The sequence below is a fragment of the Pteronotus mesoamericanus genome, unplaced genomic scaffold (genome assembly GCF_021234165.1).
Source record: "Pteronotus mesoamericanus isolate MK-2021 breed Mesoamerican mustached bat unplaced genomic scaffold, CSHL_Meso_final contig_20, whole genome shotgun sequence".
Classification (NCBI taxonomy): domain Eukaryota; kingdom Metazoa; phylum Chordata; class Mammalia; order Chiroptera; family Mormoopidae; genus Pteronotus; species Pteronotus mesoamericanus.
The window spans coordinates 73,599,436-73,626,346 of NW_026555085.1; the positions used below are offsets into that span (position 1 = coordinate 73,599,436).

The window sequence follows — 26,911 nt, forward strand, 5'->3', positions numbered from 1 at the left end:
AAATTGGTAAATTGAATCTAATCAAAATTACACACTTTCGATCTGCAAAAGGCCCTGTTAAGAGGATGGAAAAACAGAGCTATAGACTGGGAGAAAATATTTGCAACTACATATTTGATAAAGGACAAGTATCTAGGATATATGAACTCTCAAAACAAATAAATCCGATGAGAAAATGGCCAAAAAACATGAATAGACATCTCACCAAAGAGATCATATAGATGGCAAATATGCACATGAAAAGACACTCGACATTAGCCATTTGGGAAAAGCAAATTAAAACCACCAATGAGATCACTTTTCTATAGGATGGCTAAAAGAAAAAAAAAGTGATCAGAAAGAAACCAAACTGCTCATACATCAATGGTGTGAATGTGAAATGCTACTGTTGCTCTGGAAAATAGTTGCCCTGGAGATCCATTCAAGTTGTACCAATAGTTCATTCCTTTTCATAGTTAGTAGTATCCCCAAACTAAACTGGTATACTACAAGGTTCTTTAAAAGTATGACGCCATCTTAATTACCTTTGAGAGATCTAACTTAAGGGGTTACTTTCAGAGGACCAAAAGGGTAAATTATCACCTTTAAAACAATTCAATTTTTCAGGACAGAAAATGGTTGGTTAATTAACCCTCTAGTCCAGGTTCTTTTATATACAAGAAAATAGGTCTGATTATTTCAGCCACCTAAATTTGAGTTGATAAAGAATTAATACATAGCACACTTTCTCTGAATTCATTTATTTAGAGATAGAATACAATCATTCAAATAATGGAACACATCAATACAGAATAAGGCTGGGGAATTAAGCTGTATTGTTACACTGCATTTAAATTAATAAATATCTTGAAAGAAGCAAACAAAGGTTTTTTGAGGGGGTAAGATTAAGACACTAATGACACAAGTAACTAAGAGTTTCTAAGCTGTTAGATACTGCATTTTTAAGATTATAATAATCTATATATTTTAATTAGATGGCAGCAGATACAAAAGCATTTGGAACATCCTTTGAACTGTATAGCGTGCTGTAAGCAGGAGTTTATTCTGCAGCATTCCATCATTCTCATGGCTTCAGTTTACAGGTAGGAGGCAAACCAACATTTTAAGGAATTGTGTTGACACCAACAATCCACAACACATAAATTATCTACCACGACTCAGGTGTAAAATCTATTACACATGTATTTTTAATAGAAATTAGTTTTGAATGCCAGAGAGAATGTCAGTTCTTTTCGGCAGACTTAGGCCTTCTTAGCTTTTCCACTAATTAGCGACCTGAGCTGTTTAAATCTGTGCTTCAGTTGCTTCTTTTTTAAAATGGTAGGATTGGACTAGATTTTGTCTAAGTATCAACTGAAGCCTACTATTTTGCAGTTTCTTGCTGTCCTGTCCAAAGTCTACCACCTTTGATTTCAAAGTGGTTTTCAACAACTTCCTTCTAATTCATGATTATTCTTTTCAAAAACTTTGTGTAAATCCTTCAGAGTTCCTTACATCTCCACTGAACCCATGCTTTTACATGTGTTTATAATGACCAAAACAAAGCTATGTTGCTATGGAAGGCCATCCCTACTCAGGGAAGATTAAAACCTAACTGAGTATTCAATTTAGTACCCATCACCAATCTGAGTTTCCCTGAAGTCTCTGCCTCAGTTTCCCCATAATTCACACTACTGTCCACCAAACACTGTATGTACAAGTTTCCTATCTTTATATCAAGGGAAAAACCTAAAAAGACTTTTCAGACAATAGTCACTTAAGTGACTTGCTTAAACAATTTTTAAATAGCCATGTTCTTTGCAGCCTCCTGCAGGGAAAGGCAGCAAGTGTATCAAAAGGCAGCCATACACTTCCTTTTACACTTGTAAGCTTAAGTGCTAACACAATTTAAAAATCAAACTGTCAAGTAGTCTTGTTTTCACTATTATTTTCACAGGTACAGAACAGGATTAACCTAACAATGTCCACTTTTCCTAACTCACCACCATACTCATAAAAACCTCTGTGATTCATTCTAACACACCTATCAATGTGCTTGGCAAGAATATAATGAAAAACAAAATGGCAAGCAGTAAAATCTAATTCATGCCAGAACACTGGAGAAGTTTCATGGGAAGCACAAACATACACAACTTTACAAAAGTTGGAAATACTGTTAATTTCAAATAAGCAATGATTACATTGGGACTTTCATCATGCCAGAAGCCCTATTCAGTCAAAATCACGATTTGTAAGAACAAGTGGTGCCACCAGTGTCCAAACATACAGTACGATGCCGATCCAACTAGAAGAGATTTTCACCCAGACAGCTGTCCACTGACTTTTCATCTCATGAGAAGGCTCATACCTGAAATGTAAAGAAAACCAAAAGGGGAGGTATTGAATGATCAGCCCTCAAGCTACTCCATTACTCCAGGAGTGTTCTTTGTATACAGTTTGTAGTAACACTGTGGCAGACTAATCTGTTGCCTTGCTTTCCATACTAATTTTAATGACTAATGTGAAGGTAAACATCAGTAACTTTCTCTAAAGGAGTAAAAGACATAGGTATCTAAAAGCTGTTTTAAATACTCAGAGGCTTTTTGTGTTTTTCTAGCTTAGTAGCTATGAAATAGCAGAGAAATAGAGCATGAGCTCTGGATAAGATGTTATAAACACAAAAGACTCATCACTTCTATTCTTTATAAAGAATATAAATCTGTTCAAAGTATCTGTTCTATCCCCTATTCCTGTCTCAGATTTAAGACTAGGAAGGAACTACATCCCAAATTTAGCTGATTTTTGTGTTAAGAACACATACCAAATATATTTTTGGTCTAAAGTCTTAACACTTACTACCTGAAAGCCAAAGCTGTGAATTAATTGAGAAGTATGTGGATTCTTACAGCTTAATATGTTGCATTGTAGGAATTTTTAAAACTGTTTATTTTTCAGTAATAAATGCCAGTAAAGGCTGCTCTGAATGAGGCAGAGATAATTTTTTCAAAATCTTTTACTGGTATTTAAAGTCTTATTACCAGTTAAAGATACTATGCATTAAAAATTATTAAAAACAGAACTGCCCAAAATATACAGTTCACCTTGAATCTCAAAAATCAACTCTTTCATTAATTGGCAGAATTAGAATTTTCAAAACCAAAATAATATAAATTGTTACCTTCCTCTTATTAGAAAAAGATGTGTGAATTAGTTTCGCAAGTGATTAAAAACATAAATTTTTCCCTGGATGGTGTGGCTCAGTGGACTGAGTGGCGGCCTATGAACCAAAGGTTCAATTCTAGTCAGGGCACATGCCAGGGTTGCGGGCCAGGTGCCAGTAGGGAGCACGCGAGAGGCGACCAACACACTGATGTTTCGCTCCCTCTGTTTCCCCTCCCTTACCCTCTCTAAAAATAAATATTTTCTTTTCAAAAGCACAAATTAGCTTTAAAGTATTCTAAGGATCCACCTACATTAATGTCTTCACCCTTCAATTTTAAAGCCTTAATGACAAAGTCTGAACAAAACAGAAGAGGTATCTTTTACTGTGTTTTACTTGGAATTGGTTTCAGAATTTAAAAAATAAGGAAAAATAAACTGTTCAACTATCAAAATGAATTTCTGTAAGAAATGTTATTTCCATGAATACTGTGTTTAACCCCTCCGAGATTTAGAAATAGTTCAATGTTTGTTACTGTAAAAGCATGCAAGTAAAACCTGCATTTCACTCACTGACCTCACTATACATTTAGCTATAAATTTTAAAATACATGAAAGGATTAAAAAATACTTCACACCATGTTTTGCAATGGAATTAAGAAAAAGCTATCAGAATTTCCACATGCAAAGTTTTCATAAAATAGGTACCTGTACCAGTTGGTAAGGGTCATCATGATATAAAGGGAAGCCAGGAAAAGCATGAAGTGAAAGAAGGAATAACTGTAAGTGACACCATCCCTTTCATTATCCACAGCTCGGTGAACATCATCTCCATCCTCAAGTGATCCATCACTTCTGGCTCCGCCGTCTTCTATTAATGTTGATTCATCACTTGTTAGGGTCAGCTTATTAACCTGACTATTGTTTGAAGTACGGATGCTGAATGAAAATGGTTCAGAAAGAGAGAAGGAAAGGGGCATTAAAAAATTATTTACAAACGAATATCTAAGACTTCTTGTTTAAAAAAAAAAAAAATCTGTAATTGTTCTTACCTTGAATAGAACACACACAATAAAAAGAGGATTAGCCCTATGATTCCTTGGGCATGCCACCACTGGACAGACTGCCCCTCCTTTGGGACGGTTCTTGTTGTGTTGTACCCAATTATGCTTAGTAGACTTGGGTTGCAATTTGTTTCTGTAATGTAAATTAAGGTCAAATTAAACTGTTAGAATAAAATAAAAATTTATTTTTCAAGGTTTAACTGTAGTTCTTTTTAACTCTTTATAAGATTTATTATACTTTAGAGTATACTTCTATTTGCCAACTTAAGAATAAAACTCAGGTGTTCTAAACCAAAATGCACCGGCTTTTTACTATATATTGTGACATTCCAATAGTGACTAGTGACATTACGAAGTTTATCAATTTGTCAAAATACATTGCTATAAATGCAAGAGACCTTACACATACCAATTAGAATTCTAGCAAATACTTTATGGAAACAGCCAAATAAGCCATAATGACCTGATGCTTATTCAGTTTCTTAACTCTTCTAAGAAAGAACTGAAGCAGGCATGGTAAAGTAATTAGTAAAATTTCCAAAATGTATTTCTTTTTCCTACAAAGCCAGATATGTCAATCACTATCTTATTAATGAAAAATGGTTCTTACCTTAAAGCCATTCAGATAAGGACATCTCAAAATCAAATTACTAATAATTTTTTCTAACCATTTACCTAGATGAAATTAATAATGAAATCTTTCTCTAATATACTAAACGAACAAAAAAACCCATTCTCCAACTAGTGATAAAGCACCCAGAGTTTGCAAATTCAATAAACTGAGACTCAGCTAACATAAAATTATTTTAAAGAAAAGATTTGGTTCCTTTTCAAAAAATAGTAATTCCTCAACCAATTTGTTCCACTTCAAATGATGTTGGATTGTATTCCAATGAAATGTGGTGTAACTGACATACAAAGAGATTCATTACAAAAGCCCCAATTCACTTGCAAGGGAGTCACAAAAATAACTTCAGTAAAACAAACACAAACTACTGTCTACAATTGAATCAATTAAGTATTGGAACCACTTTTATTTCTTTGTACAATTTATCATATGCATTGTGAAAATTAGGTATAATTTTCATATAATTTCTTAAAAGTTAGTGAAGAAATAAGAAATATAGAGCAAACATGGAAATGTTATTATTTCCATATTATTTATTCTTCTAGGAATACGATTGCCTTCTGCTACCAGTTGACCCCCTTTACCTGTTCTGCCCTCCCCTCTAAGAACACCTTGCCCTCTGGTAACCACCAATCTGTTTTGTCTTTATGAATTTGTTCTTCTTTTATTTTTTATATTCCACAGATGAGTTAAATAATAGGATATTTGTCTGTCTTAATTTTTAAATAGATTCATTTCACAAAATGACTACCTCTGAAAAAAAAGAAAATTGCAGGACTGATTAAAAAGAAATAAGCCCAAGCAAACAAAACATAAAACATACCTGGTTCATTGGTCATAGCAGACCATGTCAAATACATTGTGTAGACTGTAATTACAGAAGACTGTAACAAACCAGATCTTGGCTGTGATTCCTAGAAAAATAAGCAATGGAGATAAATATTCTAACATCTTTCAAGATTTAGGAAAACTCAGAAAAATAGAAGCTTCAATAAACTAATGATATAAAGAGCATACTTGGATTTTTGGCAGTATAGACATGATAGAAGCACCAAGGCAGAGGAGCATGTTGACACTGATGAATGCTTTATTTTCTGAACAACTGGCTGGATGAGTATAGTAAACAAAGAACAGGACGATAGCAACTAAAGACAGCAGATAATTCAGAGCTGTAGCTGATAACAAAGCTGTGAAAGAAATATAATTGGACAATTAGATTTTATCACAAATATTAGAAATTGCGCATAGGCCTTATTTAAAAATAATCTTGTTTTACTAAAAATATATGTAAGCAACTGACATTGTCAGTAGTATGTAGGCTATAAAAGCAGGGAAAATATTAATTCTCAACTTTATAACAAAAGAATTTTATTGTCCTTAAACCTAGCTCACAATTATTATGTTTTCAAGTTAGTAACACACTAATATGATTGTTATTAATGGTAGTGACTATATTAGAGTTTATAAAACATTAACATATGCTAACCAGTATTTTCAAATTACAGGAAAATAAGGGGAAATATAAGGGGACTATATGGTAATGGAAAAAATACAATAAAGATTTAATTTTAAAAAAAGAACTAGAAGGGGAATATTAAGGTTTTTAAAGATCCGTAACTGTTTAGTTATAAATAAAGGCATTTGAAACAAAATTATTTTCATTGCTAAGCTCCAAAATCAATGCTTTTCCTAAACTCTTTACAAATTATTTGTCATGAAAGAGTAAGTCATTATTATTGTATGTAGTAAAGTAACCTAAGTTTCTTCTATCTAAATTTCAACATACACAATGTGTTTTCGTTTCTGTGCTTATGTGTGCTCAATATACATATATTTATGTACATGTGCTTCAAGGACAAGGGACCATCCAACAAATATTTAAATGCCTACAAAGTCCCAGGCCCTGGGGACACAGAAGAGAGCAAAACAAAAATTCTTACATTAGACTTTGCATGAAAGACTGAAGTATTTTACATAAGTGAATTTTCCAAATGACTAAGGCTTATTTCTTTGAATACCATACTCTCCTTTGACCTCCATTGAGATCTAAGATTCACACTACTCGTGTGAGGGAAGTATTAGGCTAGTAGATATGTTGGGTTTAGCTTTCACTGTGATATAAAATATTTTTTTAGCTGCAACTCATATTATTTCACATAAAAATCTAGATTTATGGCTTCTTTTAAAAAAAAAGAGGGAGAGAAATAGGTAACACTGGGGTTCCCATTTCCACAGGGCAACTACCAGATGGAAATGAGCAGTAGCTATGCTCCTTAAATAGGGCCTTCATACCCTCCAATTCATCAGAATCTCTATTTTCATAAGGATTGAATATAAAGTTATATATGTAAAACCTGGCTTGCTTCCCTCATTTTTGTTACCTGCTGTACCTGAATTTTCATGTTTTACAGGACTTAAGTTCATCATTATTAATAAACATTAATTACAATACAGTAAGAATTCTTTTAGTGTTACTGATATACACAAACCTCTTCATAGGAAATTAACCCCATAAAAATGATTTCCCTACAGTCTACATATCTGCTCTCATCTTCAAAATTCAACTATCATGAGGATAATCTGTAACACAAAAACGTACCTGCATACCAACATCTTGAATTTCCTTCTTCCATTTTTTCAACCCATGATTCATTCCATGAGTGGGCAAAATCAATAAGTAAGACTAGCTGTATGAGGATGAAGCAAAAGGCACCTGCCATACCTACATAAAACCACACTAAAAGGAAAAAAAAAAACAAAAAACCAATGAGTGCATTTTTTGTTATTTTATTTTCACAATCACAATACACAAAAGGAAAACTCAAATTGTACATAAATGTTTTGATTTTGCCAACTGTGAGAAAACAAAAGAAACAAGTAGAATTACAGTTCCAGGTAATTTTTTTCAGTTTCTTTAAAAGAAAAAAAATACATCACAAAATTTAAAAAAACAAAAGATTTCTTACCAGTTGTAAAAGTTCCTTCTGGAATGAAGAATGCCCCAATAATAATTGCTACTGCGGCAGCAAATTTAAAGAACCAGAATCTAAAACAGTAAGAGATGTGATTTTTTTATTAATAAACATTCATTTAACAAATAGTATCATATAAAATCTTTTAAAAGCATCTCAAAGAACAGCTAGTTTATGTGATTGTTCAATTTTTTTCTGATGATACTCTGAAAATGAGATGTGAAGCCTACTACGTAAATTGTTTAAGGACAATTTTAAGTCATTTTTTTCATTAAATTCATTATAATTAATTGAAAATATCAGTTCCATTTCACGAACTTATATAATGAGTGCAATAATACATGAAAATGTAAGGTGCACTGTACAGCTATATAGATTTTTTTAAAATTCACAGTACAAAAGTAATAAGCATTATTATCAGTACAGAAAACATACAGTTTATAGCTCATCCTTTAAAACTAGAACAGCCAAGTGAGAAGTCAGTACACACTCTTATTTTTACTTAAGACAATATACTAAATCAAAGCAGACAGATGACCAGTAGAACTGCTTGTTACTTTTGTTATCTCTACTCATGCTGAGCTAGACCAGTGGGACACTATCTTGGTAAGAAGATTCTGACAGAAAGATTTGCATAGCCCATACCCCAACAGAAAACCTCAAGGACTGATTTATGAAACTAATTAAAAAAGGGTTTTAAGCAAACCTGCACAAACACCTAAGATGCTATAAGAAAAGGCTACCTGTTATTTTACTTCATGCATAAGCACATATTCATTGGTGCCCAGTAAACTAGGAGTGTCACAATAAAAAGAGCATTTTTGTCTTCATAGCGCTGTCAACTAAAATGCACACAGCACATAATACTTGGATCTTTAAAAGGGTAATCATAGGAGTTCCAAGGTCATATCCAGTAGGGTAGCCTGAATTTTCATCTATAAAAATATTTTTTCAAAAATGCTTAAAAGAGATTTCTATAAACAGCCTACAACAACAGGACCAGCAGAATACATGGTGATACAAAGACTACAGACATAAGACTAGGAACCAATTTTCACATTATAGTTTTTAGGTGAAGAACATCCATCCCTTCTCAGTTGATTTCCAACCAAGACTAGCTGTGAAAATAGGAGCTCCAGACATCTCAAGACAGGCATCTGCTTGAGTAACAGGCAGATAAACAGTCCCAAACAGTCAAAAATCCCAGTGAAAACAGTTAAAATTGAATGCATGTAAAAACTTCTGAGTGCACAAAAAGACTGGTGCAAAGCCTGCAAGGACAGAGGGCTGGTGATAGTGGGTGTTGACCCACCAACATGTATGCTGGGGAAAGCCCCTCAGGTAGAATATGCCAGATGTGGGCTTGCTCCCGAAGAGCTGGACTTAAAAGCCAGAGAGAGGTGTCTATTTGGGGAAGAGTATCAGTGCTCCTGAACACATAAGGTTTTTCAGGAGAAACAAGTCCCAGGAAGGTCAGGTAATTTTTTGACCCATCAATACTTAACATTAATTAACAAAGAGTTGCAGAACAGATCCAGTTTTTCCAAGATGTATTCTTCCGTCATTAGCTGAAGCCCCTCCTAGCAGATGGGACCTAGCATCACAGACTGTGCTGGGAAGCAAGCAAAAAAGAGGATTCACACAATAAGTCACCACTAAACCACTGCTTAAGTTTAGTTCCCAGCCTTATTTTTTTCTGCTACATAGTCCAGAAACATTTCTTTAAAAGCCCAAAAATCGGTATACGTCCGTAGCATATCAAATACGTCACCAGCCACTTCACCTTTATGGTGCTGTAAAGTTGTGAAAGCCGCCATGTTAAATCCAGGAATCCACTGTAGCAGCTCTTCTTCAACATACTTTTCTACCAAAGAAATGTATTGGTTAAAAACAGGCATGTAGGTAAGTTTATTCTCTTCTGTGTCTTCAGACTCCTGGTAGCACTTGTCCATAAAATTTTTCTGTAATAACTGGAACTCGCCATCCATGATAATGTCCTCTAAATATCCAACCGCAGCATCAAATTCTGCATCAGAGGTGGAAGATGCATCAAAGGTGGAAGGGAAAGGGTGAAGCGCTCTTCCCCTAGGACATCCAGGGCCGCTGTGGTGGCATCCACCTGCATGGTGTGTGCGGGTCCACGAGCCCCTTGGCGGTCAGGGTCCAGACTTCCTTCGGCTCCGTGGAGCCCCAGTGACACAAGGGAAACACCTCAACACAGAGGCCACGACCAACTCACCGCAGCCTCCAGGCCTGGCCAGGTCAGCCCCTGCCTGCTGCTCTGGCCTGATAAAAAGAAAACTGTAGACTAATTTCCCTGATGAATGTAGACACAAAAATTCTCAACAAAATGCTAGCAAAGCAAATTCACAAAATACGATATCCTTTCATGATGAAAACGCTCAACAAACTGGGAAGAAAAGGAATATATTTCAATATAATAAAGGCCATGTACAAAAACCCCACTACTACTATCAAACTCAAAGGTAACAGTACAAAAGCTTTTCTTCCACAATCAGGAACAAGACAAGGGTTCCCACTGTCACCACTTTTATTCAACATAGTAGTAGAAGTTCTAGCAATAAGCAATTAGGTGAAACAAAGAAATGAAAAGCAGCCAAACTGGAAAGGAAAAAAAGTAAAATTGTTTTTATCTGCATATATGATTTTTGTATATAGAAAATCCTAAGGACTCAACCAAAAACCTTTAGGAACTAGTTAACGAATTCAGTAAAGATACAGGATGTAAAATCACCTTACAGAAGTTAGTTTAGTTTCTATACACTAATAACAAAATATCTGAAAAAATAAATTTGAAAAACAATCTCAATTCACAATATCATCAAAACGAATAAAATACTTAGGAATAAATTCAGCCAAGAAAGTGAAAGAGCTGTACAATGAAAACTACAAGACTATGATGAAAGAAACTGAAGACACAAATGGAAATATATCTGTTGTTCATGGTTCTGAAGATTTAATATTGTTAAAATGTCCATAGTATCTAAAGTCATCTCTAGACCTGATGTAATCTTTATAAAAATTTCAATGGTATTTTTCACAGAAATAGAAAAAACAGTCCTAAAATTTGTGTAAAACCACAAAATATGCCAAATAACTAAAGCAATCATGAGAAGGAAGAACAAAGCTAGAGGTATCACAGTTACTGATTCCAAACTATAGTACAAAGCTACGGCAATTAAAACATGGTACTGGTGTAAAAACAGACACACAGACCAATGGATCAGAATAGAGAGTGTAGAACTATGCCTTCAATATATAAGATCTTTAACAGACAATCTTGGGAAAACTGGATAGTCATGTGCAGAAAAATGAAACTGGACTCTTATCTTACATTACTCACAATAATTAACTAGAAATGAGTAAAGACTTAAACCTAAGACCAAAGACCATAAAAGAATACTAAGAAGATACTAATACTAAAAAGAAGAAAACAAGGAAGAAGCTCCTGGACATTAATCTTGGCAATGAGTCTTTGTATGAGACACCAAAAGCACAGCGACAAAAGTAAAATCAAACAAGTGGGACTACATTAAACTAAAAAGCTCTGGCACAGCAAAAAAACAAAACAAACAAAAAAACAAAACACACACACACACACACACACACACACCCACCACACCCCCCACACCCCCCCCCCAAATGAAAAGGCAACCTACAGAACAGGAGAAAATAACTGCAAAACATATACTGGATAAGGTGTGAACGTCCAATGTATATAAAGAATTCATACAACTCAATAGACAAACAATCTGATTAAAGAATGGACAAACTTTTTCCCAGAGAATACAAATAGCCAACCGGTATATGAAAAGATGTGCAATATCACTAATCATCAGGGAAATGTGAATCAAAACCATTATAAGATTCCACCTCACACCTGTAAGAATGGCCAGCATCAAGGCAAGAAATAACGTGCTGGCTAGAGTGTGATAAAAAGGGAACCCAGTCACTGTTTATTGTGATGTGAAATAGTCCGGTCACTATGGCACAGAGTATGAAGGTTCCTCAAAAAATTAAAAATAGAATTATCCTATGACTTATTTCTAGGTGTGTATCCAAAGGAAATAAAAACAGGATGCCAGAAAGATACCTGCACTCCCGTGTTTACTGAAGCATTATTTACAATAGGGAAGAGATGAAAAGGACCTAAGTGACTGTCAATGGATGAATGATAAATTGTAATATACACACAAAAGAATATTATATAGCCATGGGAAAGAAAGAAATCTTGCCATCTGCAACAACATGGAGGGACCCTTGAGGGTATTATATGCCAAGAAAGATAAGTCAGACAAAAAGAAACATATACTGTATATCACTAATATAGAATCTAAAAAAACTGAACTTGTAACAAAAGAACAGAACGGTGGTTAGCAGGGCCTGGGGCGGGGAACTGTTGAGTTGTTTAAGGGTACAAACTTGTAACCAGTAAGTCAGTCCTGGAGATCTAATGCACAGCATAGTGAGTATAGGCAACAACACTGTGTTAGCTGTGTTAGACTTCAAAGTTGTTAAAAGACTGGATTTTAATTGTCTCCATTACACACACAAAAGAATTATGACATGTGGTAACAGAGGTGTTGGCCAGTGTTTTGATGTTTAATACAGTGCAGTATATAAACATATAAAATTAACACTCTGTGCCCCTTAAACCTGTGCAATGCCATGTATCAATTCTATCTCAGTTTTTAAAAAAGCACTAGTAACAAAGATGGCTGTAGGGGTGCTGTGTGCATGCTACCTTGCAAAGTACAGGAATGGTTGAGACTGTCATTCTGTAATGCATTTTGAGAGATGTTCAAAAACCCATTTAAGCCATGGCCACACGGCTCTATAGGTTGGAGCATCATCCCATACACCAAAAGGTTGTGGGTTCAATCCCCAGTAGGGGCACATACCTAGGCTGCAGGTTTGATCCCTGGACAGGGCGCGTATAGAAAGCAACCAGTCAATGTTTCTCTCACATCAATGTTTCTCTCTCTCTCTTCTCCCTAACCTTCCTCTCTCTAAAATTAATAAATATATCCTTAAGTGAGGATTGAAAAAAATAAAAACTTTTAATAAAGATGGCTATTAGAGTCCTAAAAAAATAAAGTAAAACCAATGACCATAGATAAAATAAAATAAAAACCTGTCAGCACATTTTTTATAACTATTTATATTTCACTGGTTCATTCTTCCTGATTTTGGTAGCATATGTTAATAAGTAAGGAATAGCAGATATTCAACTTTTTTTTTAAAATTTATGGGGGGAAAAAAAAGATAAAATTTAACATTTTCAAACAGAGTATCAGAAATGGTGCTCCATCTTAAGAGAGATTAACCAAAAAGGACCACGATGTTTCCTTCTAGGTTGTCCAGTACAACCAAACATGGAGAAAAATAATTAGTAACCCTGTTTATTTTCATTGTGGCTGAATTGTTTGTCTAGGAAACAAAGTTCTATTTTATGTATTTAGGCTGGACTATGAAAAGTTAAGAAGAGAAAAAGGAATAAGCTCTTTATTACTGGTCACAAATGTGGCAGATCCCCTTTTTAGGATGAAAATATAAAACATTATGTATCAGAGATTATACCAATAAATGACCCAATGGCTTATATTTAACATTTACATTTCCAAAGTCTGACATTCTCAAGTAGACACAAGAGGACTTTCTTACCTTATCATCCATGAATAACAAAATAATTTTGCAAACTGTGTAACCTTTTTTCCTTTAATGTTTATTTAGACAGATTCAGAATTACTGAGAAGAGGCTACCCAGACTTTTACATTGAAGTTTACAGTCATGCACCACATAACATTTTGGTCAACAACAGACCAACCACCTATCTAACAGTGGGCCCGTAAAATCATAATGAAGCCAAAAAAGTCCCATCACCTAGTAACAATGTAGCTGACATAGTGTCCTAGTGTGTTTTGGTGATGCTGGTTTAAAGAAACACAATACATAAACTTGATAATGCTGGTAAACTGTTACTGGTTTATGTATTTACTATACTTCTCAAAATTTGTTTTTCAGCTGTAGTTGACATAAAGTATTACATTAGTTTCAGGGTATATTATACTTTTTATTACTATTTTAAAGCGTACTCCTCTCTACTTATTTGAAAAAGGTTTCCTGTATGCTGGCAGCAGCCTCATATATCTCGTGTTTACCACATCTTTTGATTACATCATCATCTCTTGTTTTTTATTTGATCTCATGTTGTTTTATATATTCAGTGTAGCCTAAGTGTACAGTGTTTATAAAGTCTATCTACAGTGCTGTCCTAGACCTTCACATTCACTCATCACTCACTCCCTGACTCATCTGGAGCAACTTCCAATCCTGCAAGCTAACCTCCATTAAGTGCCCTCCACGCTACACCATTTTTTATCTTTTATAGCAATTTTTACTGTATTGTTTTAATGTTTAGATATGTTTACATACACAAAATACATAACACCATGTTTCAACTGCTTATTCACTACAATAACATGCTGTACAGGTTTACTGCCCAGGAAAAACAGGCTATGTCATACAGCCTAGGTGTGTAGCAGGCTACACCATCTAGGTTTGGGTAAGAACACTCCGCGATGTCTGCACGATGACAAAATCATCCTACAGTGCGTTTCTCAGACTGCGTGCCCACCATTAGGCAGCAAGGTTGCATTCAAGGACTTACCCGTTGTGCACTGCAGCTCTAGGGTCACTGCTGCTCTTCACTTTGATCATCAGCAGAGAGAGGAGAAGATAGAACATAGCCAAGCCAAAGCACAAACGGTATACAGCTTTGTAGCCAACCAGAATATTACAGGGGACGACACCTTTCTCATTCTCACAAAATCCAGGAATCTAATATAACGAAAGAAGAATTCGTGAACTAGAATTTTTTAAGTAAAAAAAAAAAAAATCTGTGTAATCAAGTAGTTTAAGATTTATAAAATTAAAATGTGCTTTTTAGTTTATGCTGAATATATAATCAAGGTAAGTCTGGAACATTTTCATAAACAGCAGTTTAATTCTCTTTTTACTTTCCATGAGCACATGACAAAACTACAAATCCAAATGCTAAAGAAAATACTTATTTTGACTTGCAGACTAAGTCTAAATTTTTTATAACTTGCATTCTACTGTGATATGCTGAATTACCTATATCAGAGGAGGAAAACACAATCAGTAAAAGTTTAGAGTTGTAGAGTAACTACGTCAGTTTTTGAACCTTAAAGAGGACAATGACAGCTTTTTCAGAACCAATGCTACTTAAAATTCATGGAGTTTTTTGGGATTTTATTCTACAAGTGTTATTTCTGATAATGAAATTTAGATTAACAATCACTGGGAGTGATTTTATTTTTTAACTTACAATCTTGAAAAAGACTGATGATCATTTCAGAAAGTCACACTGGAATCAGAATACAAAAAATATCTTTAAGTGAAATGAATGGGAGTAGGTGTCAGAGCTATGTACGCTATTTGTATGTATGAGAACTTAAAATTACATTTAAGCTAAGAAGGCGCCATTCCCTTTTGCTAGTTTCTACAGAGACAATAAGCCCTTTCTTGGCCTCAGATAAATCCTATCCTACATTTCTGACCCAGTTTAAACCTTATGGAAATATATACTTACCCATAATCACTTGGCAACATGTACTCACTAGCACCTTTAATTATCCCACTCCCTTGGAGCAGCACAATGCCTGGCGAATTTCCATCATTAAGTTAGTTCAGCCATCTATGTGTCAGGTTAAGCTGGTACAGTAATCACAAAATAACAGCTTAAAACACAAGGTATATTTCTTGCTCGTGTACATGTGCATCATTGGTCCTGAGTAGCCAACTCAGGAATCCAGACTATTGGAGAAACCACCATCCCTAATGATGAACAGGTTGTGATAGAGAAGAGAGACTTTGCATCAGCAAGTAGAGGCTGAAGTGTATCACGTCCACTCACAGCTCTGACCAGCACAAGGGACATGACCCTACATATCACAAGCACTCTAGGAAATAAAAATCTCTGATGATGTTCAGAAAGCAAGAGGGGTGGAAATATTTGGTGATAAGAACTAATATCCACCAACTAAACTCTTAAAACCATGGTCAACTGGATCCATGACAAAACCCTATCACCATCTCTTGGGATGCTTTTTGCTTATACCAAGGACTTGGAATAACATCAACGGAGCATGATAATCATCAAATCTTCCAAACTTTCACCACTGCTCCTCACCCCAAGGCCAACCCCAAGCAGACAACTCTCTGCTTTACAGTGGAGCTTCTCTGACAAATACTGTCAATCTCAACTTTCCTATTATCACTCACCTAGCCTTGGAAGACAGCCAACCTCGATGCCCCTTCTCTTAATCACCTCTCCCCGCCCCCTGCATATCACCCTCACACACACACAGATGAGATCACTTATCTGGGACTACTCTCAAAAGACAAATGATTAAACCTCTCTATTCTAAAAAATCTTTTCCTTAACTGTCTCCAGCTAAGACCACCATCTTACTGAAACAACTCAAATCAGCTGTTTACACCCACGGGCTACATCTCCTCATGGCCAGCTATCCCCCCCCCACTCCCCTCTAGCCCCAGCGCTCTAAAGCAGCTGCCTTTTCAAGACACTCACTAGTCATGGATTGATTGTCCAAAAGTCTTTTCCTAAAGTCTGCACAACAGTACATTCTCTTGATTCTTTTTTCACTGTTTGTTTATAAGTTTCGGTTTTTTTTTTTGTTTTTTTTTTTACCAGCCCCGTCTTTTTAAAGTTACACACACATACATGTTTTCTAATTTCTGCTGGATTCTCTCTTTCACACATAGGTAGTTCAGTACCCCCAAATCGAAATATTATAAACTATAGTAAAATTGTATTTTCCTCATATATTTTTTTTAAACCTAACTGCCTAAAAATTTTTAAAATAAAATACCCTTTCTTTACTTTCCCCCCACCCCTGGGTTAACAGCAACAGTTTTTTCCCAATTATTATTTATAATCCTATCACTGCCAATATTTAAATCCAGACTCAGTCACTTCTGCAGTCAAAGCCTATTTCAGGCCCTCTATATTATATCACTGCAACAGCTTCCACGCATAACTGCTTGACTTCCATCCTAACTAACAGATCACTTTCTAAAGCAAACATACTCTGCTCAGAAAAGCTCTTTATTCTCATTTGGCTTCCGATTTTTCAATCCCTGGATAAAAAAGTTCTACTCATTCTTAGAATGCCCCCTTTTCCACGAGACCCACTAAAACTGACATTTACTTGTTTAGAATTGCTTCCTCTTATTACCATAGCACATTTTCTGTACCACAATCACAGAATTTTACAAGCTTATAATGTCAGTCTTTCCTAAGAGATGAGCTATTAAAATTGGGATTACATATTATCATATTTGTAGATTACTGATTCCAGTACACAAAAATCAGTTTCATACATACACGCTATAGGTTTACCAATTTTAAAAAAAAACAAAAACAAAAAAGGACTAACCTTATTCAGTTGTTCTTCCATTCCCGGTATTAACATTACACAGGCTACACACACTCCAACAAGCAAGAAAAGTGCATAGATCAGCCTCGTTACAGTGGAGTTGTTTCCACTAGGGCAGCATCGGCACAGCAAACACGGGGCACTGCCACACAGACATGGTATCTGAGAAAAGAACATTAAAAATCAGTATAGTTTAAAATGATACAGTGAAAATTCACATTCTATCCATTTATAAAAGAAAAAGAACTGAAGTTAAAGTAATTATCAAGGGATGAAAGGTATTGGGTCACATACATTATCTGTAAATCATAAAACTTAGTAATTTTTGGGTAAAGATGGAGCAAAGTCAAACACAGAAGTGCTTGCCCTTACATTAACAAAAATAAATAAAAATCGGTTAAAACAAAAAAGGGAAAAAAATCACCAGCAGCAATCAGTGTTTAGGGGAAAAAAAAAAGAAATATTCATGATTACTAGCCCACCTCCTGCCCTTTAGCTTCGAGAAATCACACTGGTGAATTCATAAAATTCTGAAAATTCTCAAATACTCTTGAGGAAAAGAAGTAAATTGGTATCCTTATCTTTTCCCTCTTCTGACATGATGGTAGTGATAACAGTAAAAATTACTACTAGAATTAGGCAAAATAGGGTAAGTGAACTGAGACTAGATAACTTTCTCTAACGGAACTGCACATAAACTCAGGCCAAGACAGAGTAACAGTGACTGGACTTACCCTACTGCCTTAATCAACAGAAAAAAATAAATGAAACAATGATTTTCAGGCAATTAACAATAGGTAATGCAGGACAGTAATTTCTAAGTGGAAACAATATGAGCATCTATGACTGGCCCAAATTTCTGCCTGGGGAGTTTCTAGTGCAGGGAGTGTGATCTAGGCTGAGACCAGCAGTCCATCTGAGTTGAGTGTTCAGGGAAGTGAACGTAGCTTCACTGGGTAGAATCTTAGAAGAAAACTACACAAAATAAGTTCTGGAGATATACAGAGGCTTCAATTTGCCTTCAGAAGAGCACTGACTGATGCGTACAGTTCAATAAATTATCAGGAAATAGGGAAATAGGGAGGTAGGAGGAGTTGTTATTCCCATCAGCCAGGGTGAAAAAACCCTTATAATCTATGAGGCATTGAGTAGAGCTAGAAGGGTATTTATTACTCAGTACTAGGGGGAAAAAAAAAAAATCAGCCATCAAACTAAACGTTACCCCAGTCTCACTAAAGGAAACACCGAAGATCAAATTCTCTTCAAGTCACTCTAGCATGTCCAAGCACAAAGTCCAAGAATATTTTTTAAAAATACAAGCATATCCAGTACCAATCAAGGTAAAATTTGCAACTGTCAGAATCAGTTGACTGTATTTATATGGGTCTATTTCTGGGCTCTCCATTCTCTTGCACTGATCTATCTGTCTGTTCTTTTACCAATACCACACTGTCTTGATTACTACTATTACTCTACGTAGTAAACTAATTCATGAAGTCAGATAGCATCAGTTCTCCAACTTTATTCTTTAGTATTGAGTTGGCTATTCTGAGTATTTTGCATCTCCATATAAACTTTAAAATCAGTTTTTCAATATCCAGAGTCACTTCCTGGGATTATGATTGGAATTGCACTGAACCTATAGATCATAATTGAGAAACTGACATCTTAACAATAGTGAATCTTATTAACCTACGAACATGAAATATTTGTCTCTTCATACTTCGCTCATCAGTTTTGTAGTTTTCCTCATACTGACCTTGTACATACTTTGTTAGATTTATACGTATTTCATTATGGGGGTATTAATACAAATTGTATTGTGTTTTTAATTTCAATTTCCACTTCTTAACTGCTGGTATAAGTGATTTACTTTATATTAACCTTGAATTCTGCAACCTTGCTATATACAGTAGTTCCAGTTTTTATATTGATTCTTTTGTATTTTCTACATAGATGATAATTCATCTGTAAGTCTATACACTTTTTCTTTTCCTGTTTTATTGCAGTAGCTGAAACTTCCAGGACAATGTTGAAAAGTGGTAAGAGGAAACATTCTTGCCTTGTACCTGATTTTAGTGAGAAAGCTTTGAATCTCTCACCACTAAGTACGCTAGCTGTAAGGGTTTTGTTGATATTCTTTATCAAGTTGAAGAAGTTTCCTCTATTCCTTGTTTATTGAGAATTCTTCTCATGAACAAGTACTGAATTTTGTCAAATGTGTTCTCTGCATCTACTTATGTGATATGATTTTTAAAGCTTGCTGATGTGATGGATTACATTAATTGATTTTCAGTTGTTAAAACCAGCCTCCCATACCTATATTTGTAGCAGCTTTATTCACAATTGCCTATATTTGAAAGTAACTGAGATGTCCTTCAGTAGGAGAATGGACAAATGAAATGTACATTCAGACAATGGCGTATTAGTGCTAAAAAAAAGGGAGGGGGCATGCTATCTGAAAAGGCTACACACTATATGATTGTGACTGTATGACTTTCTGGAAAAGGCACAACTATGGAGTCAGTAAAAAGATCGGGGGTTGGGAGTGAGTGGAGGGATAAATAGGCGTGGCAAGGAAGATTTTTAGAGCAGGAATCTATTGTGTATGCTCCTATAATGGTGCATACACGTCATTATACAACTGCCCAAACCCACAGAATGTCCAATGCCGAAAGTTCACCCTATGTAAACTACAGATTACGGATGATTATGATGTATTAGTCTAAGTTCATTAATTATAACAAATGTACCACTCTGGTGGATAACACTGATAATCAGAGAGGCTATGCATATGTGGGGACATGGAATACATGGGAAACAAACTAGATCCCTAATGATAAAAATTAGAAAACACTGATGAAAGAAATCAAAGCCCTAAATAAAAGGCACATTAAACTGGGCTCACTGATTGGAAAAGTCAGTACTGTTAAGGTGTCAATTCTTTCCAAACTGACCTAGAGATTCAATCCAATTCCTATCACAATCCCAGAAGGAATTTAGTAGAAATAAATCAGTTGCTTCTAAAATTTAAATAGAAAGGCAAAGAAACTAGAATAACCCAAAAAACCTTGAAAAAGAACAAAGTTGTAATAATCCTACTCTCTGAATTCTAGGCTACTTTCAAAGTTACTTTTAATCAAAATAGGGTTTGATTGGGCAGAAAATGGACACAAATAAACAGAACAGAGCTCAAAAATAGACTTACTCAATGGTAAAGGGATTTTTGATAAAGTTTCAAAGCAAATCACTGTAGAAAGGATAATGTTTTTGACATAGAGTGCTGGAACAGCTAAATATCCGTATTTTTTTTTTTTTTAAATAGAAAGTTACCTTAAGCCACAAGCAAACCATATGTCAAAGTTAAGATATCTTATATACAATATGAAAAGTGTAACCCATAAATGAAAACTGATATATCAGGCCTCATCAATATTAAGTTTTCTTTAAAAGATAGCATTAAGAAAATGAAAAGATAAGCCACAGACTTAAAGATAATATTTGCAAATCAGCTATCTCAAAATTTATTTGTATCTGTAATATATAAGGAATTATCAAAACTTATTAAGAAAATAACTAAAGAAATGGCCCAAACATTTGAACATATTTTTAAAAATATATATGGACAGCAAATAAGCACATGAAAAAGTACTCAATATCGTTAGTTATTAGGAAGCTATCACTACACACATATTAGAATAACTAACATCAAATAAACTAAATATACTAAGTACTAACAAGAATGTAGAACTCTCTTTGTTGGTGGGAATGAAAAATAGTATAGCCATATTGGAAACCAGTTTGGGAGTATCTTGTAAGTCAAACATATGCTTAATTTATGACTCAGCAATCCCACTGCTAGATATCTACCTAAGCAAAATAACTTGTAGTCACACAAAGAACTTTTATGGGAATTCTTATAACTATTTTATCATCAAAATCTAGGAATGCCCCTCATGTGGATGTACTATGTTGCATGTGGAATACCATGCAACAATAAAAAGAAATATCCAACAATAAAAAGAAATAAAGTACAACAATATGAATGAATTGCAAATAAATTACACTAATAGAAGCTAGACTCAGAGGGTTGTATATTGTATGATTCTATTTATACGACATTCTGGAATGGCAGAACTCTAAAGAAAGAAAAAACAGGAGGTGCAAAAAGTGGGACAAGAGAGTTTTTTAAGATAATTATTCTGTCATTGTTACGCAAGTACATGATTTGCCAGAACTCACAGAACTGTATGATACAAAACATGAACTTTATTTAAATTCTATCAACTAAAAAATGACAAAAATGAATATAGAAGTAACAACGTGGAAGGAAAACAGAGGCAATAAATATAACATAAAGGTAACTGGTATCCTTGAAATAGAGATTCCGCTCAATAAAACAAAGGGAAAGGGTGAAGATACAACACAAGGGAAACTTCCTTAAAGAAATTAAACTGTACTTTCAAAAGAAAACTGTTTTCCAAAAGGAGAAAAAAGTTATAAATGACTTAAAGTCAGATATATTTGGTTAATTATTTCAAAGATTAAAAAAAGTCTTCAGTTACCCAGGCAGAAGAAACAAGTCAAATGCACATGTGAGATGTTTGGCAGAGGTTGGATACAGGGTAGTATTAAGACAGAACACAATACATACAAATAACTACAAAGCTGAAGGAAATGAGTATACAGTTGACCCTTAAACTGCCTGGGTTTGATCTACGTAGGTCCACTTATACATGTATTTTCTCCCCCAATAAATACATTACGCTGTTTTCAATGTGCAGGATATGAAGGGCTGACTGTATGCACTGATGTGTCTCATCTTACACAAGGGACGCGAGCCTCCATGGATTTTGGTATCCACAGGGATCCTGGACTCACACCCCTTCAAATACCTAGGGTAGTTAAGTTTTGAGGGAGTCAAAAGTCATACTTACATTTTCAACTGCATGGGGGTCAATGCCTCTAACTGTCTCCCCGTGTTCAGGGGTCAACCGTACAATTATATCAGTCCATAATGACTCTCAAGAATGTAACAGACATTTTTAAATATAAAAGAATTCAGAGATTTCAGCATACATGAATCCTTTTTGACAAATCTATTAGATGACAAAATTTGGTTAATTAGGAGATGACAGTAAGATTTTTAAAAATTTGGTGGAAGCCATGGAAAAAGGCATGCTTTTAGCTTGGAATCCACTGAAGTGCTGGGCTTATTAAAACAATGCTGAGCCCTAGTCAATGTTTCCAGTAAGTTTCCTAGTGTGCTGATGATACTGGGTCTAGGAACACACTTTAACAATGACTAGTTTAGTTCAAAGACTAAGCACCTGAGGCAATTATGGTTATAATACATAATGGCCACAGATAAAAATAATACAAAGGGATTCTGGTTAAAGATGGCAGCCTGAACATACGAATTTACTCATGTTCCCTTCTGAAACACCAGTAAAATAAAGAAGGGATTTTTAAAAGAAATAAATTAAAAAGGTGAAAAGCACAGGATATTACATATGAAAGACAGAGTATAATAATTGACTTAATAGGATAAGAAAGTTGAATCATAAGCCATCAAAGGGAAAATTAAGCAGCAATAAAATTTACAGCAGAATCTCCAAAAAGAGCAGAAATTGGTGCCACCAGATAGCAATACCTTCATAAGTGAGGCTGAAAATAAGACTGGCTGAATGTCTTTTTGCAGCTTAAAACCCCAGATTTCATTCCATTTTTTCCCCTGGCCAAATGAAGAGGATAAAACAGAACTGGCAATATTGATATTTTGGGACAATTATTTGTTGCTGGGGGCTGTCCACTACATTGTAACAGGTTTGGCATTATCCCTGGCCTCTACTACCCACTAGGTATTAGCTCTGCTTACCTCAGATTATGATAATGAAAAATGTATTTCCAAATATCCCTGAAGGAAGCAAAACCATGCCCAGATGACTACTATAAACTCTGCTATAAAAACACTGCCTTAAAAAAATCTTTATAAGAAACTCTCCTAATGAAGAAATGTTTACTTACCATTCAGAAATTCCCTTACTTTTTCTTTTGTTAAATTCAGGAAAAATTAGATTTAATGCTTTGTTTAAAAACATATGTTGCCATGACCAATGTGACTCGGTTGGGCATCACGTCAAGTCGCCAGTTCGATTACAGATCAGGGCACATGCCCTGGTTGAGGGGTTGCAGGCCTGGTCCCGGTTGGGGTGCATGTAAGAGGCAACCCATCCAGCTCTCTCACATATCGATGTTTTTCTTCTTCTCTTTCCCCCTTCCCCTTCCCCTCTCTAAAAATAAATAAATAAAATCTTTAAAAATACATGCTATAATTCCCCAAAAAGTATTTTTTTTTTTTTGGTTTATTGATTCATCCATTTGTATATATGCATTGTAACAGAGTGTTATGGGTGGTGGGAATTTTTTTTGACATTTTAACTGTATACTCTGCATTGCTTGACTATCTGTAGCAACTATGAATTGTTTAAAACAAGTTACTATATTAAAAAATATAAATCTAGCAGAGGCTTGCCAAAACAGGCAGTCAGTAACCATTAGCTCTTTCTTATTAACTAATTACATTAAATGTCTTGGGCAAAAAACGATAGTTATTGTATACAAGGTGCAGTCATCCAAAAAATCAATTCTAGTCACTAACACATTGTTGAGATTGGGTTGGGGAAAAACACCTGAGCAGGTATAAACTGTTGGTAATATAGTTATAGGATTAGGCAGGAGATACAAGATGTTTCACCAAAGAGTCATGCATGAATGAAGGGCTGTGAATTACCTAATTCTTGGGGCCCGTCATGGCAAGCAAGCAAGCAATAAATAAATAAATAATACTCCAATCTCTACACATATGAGCATTAATTAATTTAATACTCCAATCTCTACACAGTAGTACATATAATTTTTCTCTATTATACTTTTTCCATAGTTGAGAAATTTTGTACAGTTGCCTTATTAATAAGAAATACTTTTACAAAGATAAGCACAAAGGAACTTGAGCAAAGGGAGAATGGGTTTATTTAATTCTGCCTTAACTGGTCTAATTTAATGATGTAAAATCATTTTCAAATTGAAAATTTGAAACAATTTTAAATTTAGTAAAACCTCTGCGTTAATGAGCACACTGACGGTTAAAGACCATGGAAGAAATGAATTAGTATATCACAAGGCAAATTCCCCTTTAATTGCTGTGGAACTGAACTACAATTGAACAATTCAAGAATAAAGAGACAAAGGCATCAGGAAGGGAAGGGAAAAAGATTATCTGGACTGCATATTATAGAATCAATGCCTAGACTGGCCACAAAAATCTAGAGCCACGAACAACCCTGGTCACCTAGGCTCTATCTGCCAGAGACCTAATTACTAGGAAAAAAAAAAAAAAAAAACTGCCTCTTTGTTACTACCTTTCCAATGTACCTTGGAAAGGCAGTGTCAATTCTATAACAGTTTTGTAGTCAATAAAGGTGGAGAACTAAGTTTTAAAAACATATATAGGGATATAATTGTCCCCATATTGTTCACTAAAGCTATTATCTTTGATTTAGAACACATACCTATTTAAAAAAAAAATTAAAAAATTTCTTTAACTGTAATTGTCCTTGAGGTAAAAAAGTTTGCTCATCACTGATCTGGAGATGAGAACAAAATGGAAAACATGTACCCCTCCTTTTAAAGCTTTCCTATACACAAAGAACATGCCCACTTTATAAACGGACAAAATCTGACTTTATGAATCAAATGACATGACATTCTCCCCCCCAATAAAAACAATCTTATAATAATCATTTATTATTTTGTAGTACATTTTATGTATTACATTAAATATGCCTCTTTTGCATAAAACATCAATAGGTACAAGCAAATTCTCCAGTTTCTTTAGATAAAAATATACCAAGTTTCCCTGACTGGGAACAGCCTGAGTTGGAGCAAGAACCTCCACTGATTATTTTATTAAAATGTAACATTTATAATTCAAGCTATATCAAGAACTTTTGGGGGGAAAAAAGGGCAAAGTATATAAAATAATCAAAATGCTGGCTAATGTATATAATGAAATCATGTGGGAAGTCAGGCAAGCAATTGTTAGACGTGGAATTGAGAATTCATTAATTAGAGAAATATGATTTGAATCCCAAAATCTTGACCAAAATTACAAATATCTTTATTAACTATAATGTCAATGTTTGGTCTACTTTTATTTGGGAGAGTGTGGTTATTTTAAATAAAGTTTATCTGCACCACCTAAATCAAGAAATCTTGCTACTAAAATGAAAAAAGGATTTCCCTTTGACACCATCTAATCAAAATGCAAAGTACACCTAATTAAACATGAAATTTCAGATTACACAAGAACGCATCATGTCAAAGGACACAAAATACTGCCCCAGTCGGTGTGGCTCCGTTGGTTGTGCATCCTCCCCGAACCCAAAGGTCGCCGGTTCGATTCCGATAAGGGCACAAGTCTGGTTTGTAGGGTCGGTCACCTGGGGTCCATACAGAGGGCAACCAATAGTTTGTTTCTCTCTTACTCGGATGTTTCTCGCCTTCTCTTTCCCCCTCCCTTCTCCTCTCTCTCAAATAAAAATATATATACATTTAAAGAAAGATACAAAATATTTAATACTGCAGAGCTGATCAGCTTTTCCAGATACCCGGTCGCAGGATAGGCCTAGTTATTCCAAAACGATATTACTGCATATTACTATATCAATATTACTGCAAGGCTGTCCCGAATAACGGGCACTTAAATGGAGTCTGAGCGACAGAACAAAGAGGCCGATATGCCTTCAGGGATGACAGTTGCTGCAGTCTAAGGTCGCAGGGAAAAGATGATGAGAAGTGATGGAGTATTTCACAGAGGAAAGGCCTAAGACTTCTGTAGAGATGGCCTACGCAGACACGAAAAAAACAACAAAAGGGGGCCTGGAAGAACGGGGAGCAGCTTTCAAGAAAGACGGGCGGGGCGGAAGACTCCCAGCTCCCTTCTCCACTTCTTCCATCGGCGTCACCTTCCCATCTCTACTGCTCCCCACAGCCACCGAGTCAGCTTTTAGCAAGAATCAGAGCCTCCAGGCTAAGTCGTAGCGACGAGAAGAGAGAGAAAATGGGGATAGAAGGCACTCCCTGTTGGGTGGGGTGCCACGTTCCCGTCGGTCCTCACCCAGCCCAACCAAATCCCTTTCTCTTCCGCCTCTCCAGTTAGCACCCCGAAGGCTGCCCAAAATCACCTTACCCAGCTCGCCATGGAGCACAGTCCCAAGACGCTCCCCATCTCCAAAACGTCGCAGATGCAGCAAACGCCAACAAAATGGAGACAGCGCCTCTCTTGCCTTTTTCAGGTTATTTACGATCTACGAGCCACTTCCGGCGCAGAGTTTACCCCGCCCCTCAGCTTTGCGTCACGTCCCCTGCGGCCTGGGTAATGAGGAATAGTGAAAGCGTCGCGCTGACACTGCGCATGCGCGTTCATGAAACCCGGATCCGTTCCCATAGAGTGGAATTTTTTAATACCCGAGGTCGAAAATGACTGGCTAATACAGGGCTGACTGTAGTTTGCCAAATTAAGAAGACGATGTGAGAAGAAA

The 26,911-nt window shown here is 35.4% G+C and overlaps 1 protein-coding gene across 1 annotated transcript; it reads right to left on the bottom strand.

Annotated features, from left to right (window-relative positions):
• Positions 1 to 724: 724 nt before the first annotated feature.
• Positions 725 to 26,703, bottom strand: SERINC1 (serine incorporator 1). Its single transcript, XM_054569891.1, has 10 exons — positions 26,560 to 26,703; positions 17,310 to 17,471; positions 14,495 to 14,664; positions 7,797 to 7,876; positions 7,430 to 7,567; positions 5,848 to 6,017; positions 5,654 to 5,744; positions 4,191 to 4,335; positions 3,847 to 4,077; positions 725 to 2,347 (listed from the first exon to the last, which is right to left on the bottom strand). The coding sequence occupies exons 1-10, from the start codon at positions 26,596 to 26,598 to the stop codon at positions 2,212 to 2,214; spliced, it is 1,362 nt and encodes a 453-aa protein (XP_054425866.1). The 5' UTR covers positions 26,599 to 26,703; the 3' UTR covers positions 725 to 2,211.
• Between the last annotated feature and the right edge of the window lie 208 nt (positions 26,704 to 26,911).